Source organism: Abramis brama (assembly GCF_963993115.1).
Source record: "Abramis brama genome assembly, chromosome: 3".
Taxonomy (NCBI): Eukaryota; Metazoa; Chordata; class Actinopteri; order Cypriniformes; family Leuciscidae; genus Abramis; species Abramis brama.
The window spans coordinates 47319843-47328247 of NC_139965.1; the positions used below are offsets into that span (position 1 = coordinate 47319843).

At 49.1% G+C, this 8405-nt stretch overlaps 1 protein-coding gene across 1 annotated transcript; it reads right to left on the reverse strand.

Annotated features, from left to right (window-relative positions):
• Nucleotides 1-6708: 6708 nt before the first annotated feature.
• LOC311079922 (uncharacterized protein) lies at nt 6709-8038 on the reverse strand (the record flags this gene model as incomplete). Its single annotated transcript, XM_084109643.1, has 4 exons — nt 6709-7128; nt 7269-7320; nt 7473-7831; nt 7952-8038. The coding sequence occupies 4 exons, from the start codon at nt 8036-8038 to the stop codon at nt 6709-6711; spliced, it is 918 nt and encodes a 305-aa protein (XP_083965769.1).
• Between the last annotated feature and the right edge of the window lie 367 nt (nt 8039-8405).

An 8405-nucleotide genomic window follows, 5' to 3' on the forward strand; every position in this document is an offset into this window, starting at 1 on the left:
GACACTGCAGGTGTTTGGAGGCGTAAGCTGCTGCAATCGCGTCCACTATCCACCTGGGCAGGCTCTGTTTCGAGGCGGCGAGACCCTTGGTGCGTCCGCCAAAAGAAACAAAGAGCTGCTCGGACCGCCTGAAAGCGGCGGAACACGTGATGTAAACTCTCAGCGCCCTTACAGGGCATAGGAGGTTATCACTGTCCCCGTTATCGGATATTGGCAGAGCCGAGAAGGAGATGATTTGTGCCCTAAGGGGGTACCAATCGCTTTGGGAATATACCCGTGTCTCGGTCTGAGAATGACTTTAGAGTCATTCGGTCCGAACTCAAGACATGCAGGGCTAATAGATAGCGCGTGCAGATCCCCCACGCGTTTTACTGAAGACAGAGCTATCAGAAAAACGGTTTTGAGCGAAAGGTACTTAGGATCCACAGATTCAAGTGGTTCAAAAGGAAAAGCCTTCAGGGCCTCCAGGACCAAGGACAGATCCCAGATAGGAACCGAGGGGGGCCGCGGGGGATTCATCCGCCTGGCTCCTCTGAGGAAACGGATAATAAGCTCATTCCTTCCGATTGCCCGGCTGCGCGTCGCCTCAGCGAACGCTGCAATAGCCGCCACATACACTTTGAGCGTGGAAGGGGACCTGCCCTTTTCCAACAGCTCCTGTAGGAAGGAGAGCACTTGCGGAACCCCACATGTGCGTGGATCAAAGCTCTTAGTAGCGCACCATTTAGAGAACACAGACCACTTAGACGCATAGAGCCGTCTCGTGGAGGGAGCTCTAGACTGCGTGATCGTGTTCACGACCCCTTCTGGCAGGTCAACGGGTATCCGTTGATTACCCATGCATGCAGAGACCATCGCTCCGGATGGGGATGCCAGATTGACCCACCGGCTTGAGAGAGGAGATCCTTTCTCACCGGGATCGGCCATGGGGGTGAATGCGACAGCCTCACCAGCTCTGGGTACCAAATCTGGTTCTCCCAGCGCGGGGCTATAAGGAGCACTGGGTGCTGTGTTTCCCTGATCCTTGTTAAAACCTGTGGTAACAGGGAGATCGGAGGAAAAGCGTACAGCGGGAGGCTGGGCCAGGTCTGGGACAGCGCGTCCTCGCTTTTCGAGAAAAATTTCGGGCAATGAGCGTTGTCTCTCGACGCAAAGAGGTCGACCTCCGCTCTGCCGAATAGGCGCCAGAGAAACTGGACTGTCTGGGGTTGCAGGGACCATTCTTCCGGGGGAATGATGTCTCTGGACAGTCTGTCTGGACCGACATTCAGGTGGCCCGGCACGTGCGCGGCTCTCAGCGAGAGCAACGAGCGGTGAGCCCACACGAGAAGGCGTTCTGTCAGCTTGCACAGGTTCCTGGATCTGACACCGCCCTGTCGGATCACATAGGATACCACGGACATGTTGTCCGAGCGGACTAGCACATGGTGATCCTGTATGAATGGGAGGAAGCGCTTGAGCGCGTTCTCGACCGCTATCATCTCCAAACAGTTTATGTGGAGGCATTTCTCCTGGTCTGACCACAGGCCAAAGATCGGTTTGCCCTCGAAAGAGCGCCCCAACCTGAGGTGGAAGCGTCCGTCGAGATAACTTTGCGGTGTGAGATGGCTCCCATTGTCACTCCCCGCTGGTACCAGTCGGCCGCTAACCAGGGCTTCAGTGCTGAAAACGCAGCTCTGAGTCACTCTGATTCGAATGCCGACGGAAGCCCAGGCTCTGTGAGGCACTCGGGCATTCAGCCAGCGTTGTAGCGGGCGCATACGTAACAGACCCAGCTGAAGCACTGCTGCAGCTGAAGCCATACAACCCAGCATCCTCTGAAATGTCTTGAGAGGTGCGGTGCTGCCCGGCTGGAAGGACGCGGCCAGGTGTCGAATGCAGCGCGCGCGCTGTGTCGACAGGCGGGCCGTCATTGCCACAGTGTCCAGATCCAAACCCAGAAAAGAGGTTGATTGACTGGGCACTAATGAGCTCTTGGTCCAGTTGACCGTGAGCCCCAGGCTGTCCAGGTGGCTTAGAAGCACTGTTCTGTGGGCGATGAGTTCGGCCTCTGACTGTGCTAGAATTAGCCAATTGTCCAAGTAGTTCAGAATTCGCATTCACCGACCCCTCAGGGGAGCGAGAGCCGTGTCCATGCACTTCGTAAATGTACGGGGTGCCAACGACAGGCCGAAAGGCAGGACGGTGTACTGATATACCTGACCGTCGAAGGCGAATCTCAAGAATGGCCTGTGACGGGGTATTATCTGGATCTGAAAGTACACGTCTTTTAGATCGAGAGATATAAACCAGTCCCTCGGGCGAATTTGCGCGGGAATTTGCCCGGTTGTGAGCATTTTGAACGGTCTTCTCATAAGAGCCTTGTTCAAACATCTTAGATCCAAAATTGGTCTGAGAGCTCCGTCCTTCTTGGGAACGAGGAAATAACGGCTGTAAAAGCCCGACTCGCTCATAGAAGGGGAAACCGGTTCTATAGCCCCTTTGCACAGAAGTGTAGCTATTTCTGCTCGAAGTAGATGTGCTACTTCTCCATTCACTCTCGTCTCGGTACGCGCCTGAAAGCGCAGGGGGCGGCGAGCGAACTGCAGAGTATAGCCCTTTTTTACTGTGCTTAGCACCCATTCTGATGCGCCTGGAATAGCTTCCCACGCTTTTGAGTGTGAAGCCAGGGGCAGAATGGCCTCCGGGCTCTGATCGCCGCGCGTCGCGGGCTCGAGAGCTCGAAACGGAGGGGTGGGCGCAGCGCGCGCGCTCTTGGTGCTTAGATACGGCAGATCGCACGCAGCGATAGCTGGCCGTTTTACACACGGTGTCCCGGTGGCTTGGACGGGGAACATATAGTGTGAGGCGCGACGCGCGAGGGCGGCGTCGGGGCGAAATGTTCGTTAGTATGTGTGAGCGCTCGAAGGCGGGCACAGGACTTACATTTAAAACATGACCGGTCGTGAGAGGCCGTGTGACAGAGCGGGCAGTGAGTAGGTGTGGGCACGGTGAGGTGGACACGTGACCTACTTTTAACACTCGAGCGGCTTCTGCCTGCTTTGTGAGAGTGGGCTCTGTGAGAAACACGGGATTTATAGTGCTTGTGTGCAGGGGTGAACACGGAAACGTGGGCACATTCACTGCATTTGAAACACATACGGCGTGAGCCGTGCAACCAGACATAATGCTCATTTGAGATTTCTCTGGGTCGCCGTGAGAACGGTGGTTGTGCGCAGGCGAGCGGGTAGATATACCGGCTCGATGACTGCGAAGTAAACATCTGCAGTAGCCGTGGCAACGGGGACTGACAGAGCGTGAAGCTTTGACAGTGGTCCAGCCGCAGCGGGACTTAACCGTCTTTTCTTCCCTCGTGTTTAGACGCTCATAAATACTCGAGCACCATGAGTAGGAGTGGTACGAGAGGCGAGTTCATTTTCTGTATGTAAGAAAAACTGGCCGCGAGCTCGGAGAAGCGAACAGCATAAATTTTTATCTGCCGCGAGAGCCGGGATCGAACGCGGGTCTCTAGCGCGAAAGCCTATGATTCTGCCACTGAACCACAGGGGAGAACACATTACCTTTCAGTTAGCGCGAAGATATAAGAGAGCGACCTCATGTTCGTTTGCAGGCGTGCGTGTATAAAAACAGGCTCGTTTACTGCAATAGTAATATTTCCAGCCGCCTGAACTTAAGAGGGGACTGAGAAATGTGTGAGAATTGGCGGTTTGTCCGGCCACAGCGGGACTAAAACACTCTCTCTCCTCTTTTCGCCGGTGAGTGAGGCGCGCGCGCTGAACGTTGCTCGTGACCGTCCGCTCTGTTATCCCTTGTGAACGGTGCAATCTGCGCGGCCCAACAAGGGGGAGAGCGGGTTCGCTTTCTGTATGTAAGAAAAGCTGGCCGCGAGCTCGGAGAAGCGAACAGCATAAATTATTAACTGCCGCGAGAGCCGGGATCGAACTCGGGTCTCTGGCGTGAAAGTCTAAGATTCCGCCACTGAGCCACAGGGGAGAATACAATAGCTTTCGGTTAGAGCGAGAATATAACAGAGCGTCATGTCTTGTGACGGCGTTTGCTTGCAGGCGTGCGTGTATTTATAACAGGCTCGTACACTGCGATATGAACAATTCCAGTCGCCTGAACTTAAGAGGGGACTGAGAAATGGAGGTAGGTCCGGCCACAGCGGGACGAAAACACTCTGTTCTCCTTTTCGCCGGTGAGTGACACGCGAGGACGGAGTAGCTTTCTTGTAACGTAAAGAGAGCTCCAAGACCGTCCGCTTCTGCCATCCCTTGTGAGCGGCGCAGTTTGCGCGGCTCGAACAGAGGGAGAGGAAGCTCGCTCCGAGACCATCCGCTTCTGCCATCCCTTGTGAGCGGCGCAGTAGCGCGGCTCGAACAGAGGGAGAGTGTCTCATTCGCCTCATCCCCTGACTTGGCGGCGGCGCGGGCGAGAGCCGGCGGTTGAGCGGCCAGGAGGGGGGGCGGAGAGGGCGAGAGAGAAGCTCGAGGGAGAGGTTCCAGCGAAAAATAAAAAGCCTCCGAGCCAAATACAAGGAGGTTAAAGACTGGAACAAACGAAGTGGCGTATCACCTGTCCCTTTTATGAAGAGCTGGACCGTGTTTTGGGGGATAAGCCCAGCGTTCAGCCACTAGAACTGTTGGACAGCTGCTTTGCCCAAGAGGAGCCCGAGGAGAAGAGCCCAGATCCCGCACCTGTCGCGGCCAGCCCAGCTAGTAGCTCTTGCGGTGATACAGGTGGGTTATTTGCACATGGCCTATAGCTACCTGTGACTTAACTTTATAACATTGAAATACGTGTGACAGTTTGTTAAATGCATACACAGGTGATGGGACCCTTGTAGCTCTTTCGCCTTCTGCCTCTCCCTCCGAAGAAAGTTCTGCAGCAAGTGAAGATACATCTGTGAACAGCCATGCATCTTCCACACCCACTGCTTGTAAGAAAGTTCTTGGCTGTATTTTGATAATTTTCCAACTCAATTAACCTCTTAACCCCCACCTGAACCGAGCACATTTTCTATAGTTTGTCATTACCCAAATCTAAAAGCTTCTTGGAAAAAAAGCAACGAAAATGTTATGAAAATGCAACAAAAAAAGTGATGAAAACGTGACAAAAAGAAATAAAAAATATGATGAAAGCGCAACAAAAAATTGACAGAAGAGTGATCATTAAAAACAGTCAAAAAGTGACGGCAACACGACAATGTGAGATCAATTTTGTAGCTTTCAAATGAGTTGTTAGTCTGGTCTGTAGGCTGTAAGCTTTTAGATTTGGGTAAAGCCCAAGAAAATGCACTTGGTTAAGGCGGAAGTTAAGAGGTTAATATAAGTCTTGGCAACCTTCGACCTAAAACATGTGATATGAAATTAATTTGTTTGAATTGAATGTTGAACTGGCTTCCACTCCTGAACAGCTTAGTATTGTTTATAAATGGCCATAAATAATCATAATTATTACTAGATATAAACTGGAATGCTTGGCGCTTTTACTGTTATACTAATAAAAAAAATAAAAAATAAACATTGTACTCCTTATTTTGATCTGTTCTTTTTTTCTTTTTACAGCTACTACTGCCAAGAAGAGAAAAAGAAAATCAAAGATGGAGGCAACGCTGGAGGTGTTTGCTGACAAGATTACCAGTGCCCTTAAAGATGACGACACAGATCTTTTGTTGAAGATGCAAGCAGCTCAGCATGAGCATGGTCGTAAAATGTTCGCCATGATATCTCAGTTTATGGAGAGATCAAGCCAGCCTCCACAGCCACCTTTCTACCAGGCACCAATTCAGCTTTACAACCCAATTCATCCTCCCACTCATCATTCCTCACGGTTTCCTGTGGCTTCCTCTCCATCTCCCACCCAGCCCCTGCCCTTTTTTCAAGATTTAAATCAACCACTGCCCTTCAATAATACTCATCCACATCCCCGTCTCACTCAGTCATTTTTCCAGGCACCGGCAAATACTCAGGGTCAACAGGCTTTCAACAGCGAGGATCATCAGCCACCTTTCCAGTCTGAAGAAGATGAAACCCACCATACAATGTTATGAATGGTTCTAAAACATTAATGACAGTTAATGATGCAGTTTTGCACAATGTTCAGGTTGAAGTGTGAAGGTTATTGATATGCAAGGTTATTTTGATTTGTTGATGGAAAATACTTGACGCTACATTGAATATGTTGTATTTGTTTGCTAATACACTGTGAAGTTTTCCTGTCAGTTTTATTGTTCTGCTGTGTTAAAACGTGGGTAAAATTTGCACTATTATAGCCACACTATTTTCTCTTAATAAAAAGGAAACAGCAATAACAGTATTGAAAATGTTATTTATAAACTTATTGCAGCTATGGTAACAATTCAGCAAAGCAGCACAAAACAAAACAAATAACTAATTTGTGGTTAGGCCTGTCAAGATAACAGAATTCAATATATTGAGCCATTAAAATATTGCGATAAATGATATTGAAGACCTTGTAATGACACAGAAACTAACTCTAAAGCCAAAAAATGACAGTAAAGCTGAAAAGTACTTAAACACTTAAAATATCCCACTATAAACATAAACTATGATTAAACGCAACCTACGCAGGTTAAAAAAATATAGTATTACATTAGAAAAATGTGTCAAAAAAATGCAAATATATGTACAGATAAATATTGAGGTCAAAAAGTATAGTAATTATTGTGACAGCCCAGTTTGTGGCTCAACGTTGGCTAACAAAAAGCTGAGTCAGTGCTTCTCTGACTCTTGCTGGCTGCACATCTACAAATCCCCCTCCTTCAGCCCATCTCTCAACATGAGGAACAGTTCCACCAGCCTCTTCATAACTCTCCCCGTGCATTTCACACACGTTGTGGAGTGTGCAACATGCACTGATTATGGTGGGGTCGAGGGAAACGTCCACATCCAGCCGTTTAGCAAGGCACCTCCACCGGCCCTTCAGTCGGCCGAATGCGCACTCCACAGTCATCCTGGCTCTGCTGTGGCGCTCATTGAAGTACTTCTGCTCAACTGTCAGGGTCCCTGTGTCACAGTATCCTTTTAACAGCCAGCTTCGAAGGGGATAAGCCGGGTCACCGAGCAGCATGATTGGCACTTGAACGCCCATTATCTCCTCAGTGTCCTTAAGATTTAAAAGCACAAAAAAATCAAAATAATTAAAGACAGATTGTATACGTTATAAATCACTAGTACTAGATTACTCACTGGTGGAAAAAGCTCCCCTCTCTCTGCGAGTGAGTACACATGAGAATTCCGGAGTACCCTCGCATCATGAACACTCCCTGGCCATCCAGCATAGATGTTGGTGAAGCTGCTGGAAGACAGTGTTAAATTACTGAATATGCCATGGTAGAATTTATCTACTTTCAAGGATAATATTCTTGCAGATGTATGGTTGTACCAAAAGAAAGTGAGGCAAGTACAGTACATTTAAACTATTATAATAACAATATCTATATTTCTTACCAAAACCGATGATCCACGACACCCTGGAGCAGAACCGAGTGCCACCCTTTACGGTTTAAATACTCTGCGTGGTTATCCTCTGGAGCAATGATGGGGATATGACTCCCATCAACAGCTCCTCCACACTGCGGGAAACCCCATCTCTGGCGGAAGCCTTCAATGACCTCTTGCAGGTCATCCCCTTTGGTCAGTTTTATGTAATGGGGCATGAGGACACGGCGAACTGCTTCGCAGAACTCGTGTACAATGGAGCAGACCGTAGACTTGGCTATGCCGAACAAGTTAGCTATTGTACGATAGCACGCACCTGTTGCTAGCCAATACACTCCAACTCCAATGCGTTTCTGCACTGTTATGGGCTGCCGCAGACATGTCTCTTCCCGTGACAGAGTAAATCAAAGGCGCTCACAAACATAATCGAAAGTGGATCTGGACATTCGGAAGTTACTGATGAATTCTGTATTAGTGAAGCCACTCACATCAGTATCCCACCACTCCTGGCTGCGACTCCGAACCCACACGTTTCTCTGTACCGACGTTGCTACCACTGCTCCACAAAACGCCATGGCCAAAAACCTTGCTCTCCTCCTTTTTATTTTTCTCCTTAAAACGAGAAGATTGAAATTGTGCTGGCTCCGTTGTGAAAATAACTTTAATAAGGCTAAACGAGCTCCACTGTCGACATCCATGTGTAACTACTTCCGCAAACAACAAGTGACGTCGTTGACCGTTGAGTACTCTTCTGCGCATGCGGGTCACTTCTGGGTCATTTCATGTTCACACAGGAGATCACAAAAGGTCGCATTTAATTGGAAATGTGAACGGCCTTGCAAAAAAATCAATTTTTTTCAAAAAATCGGAATTGAGCATTAAGCCCTGCAGTGTGAACGCAGCCAAAGACATTCGACTACTGAAAACAAGACTCAGACAGAA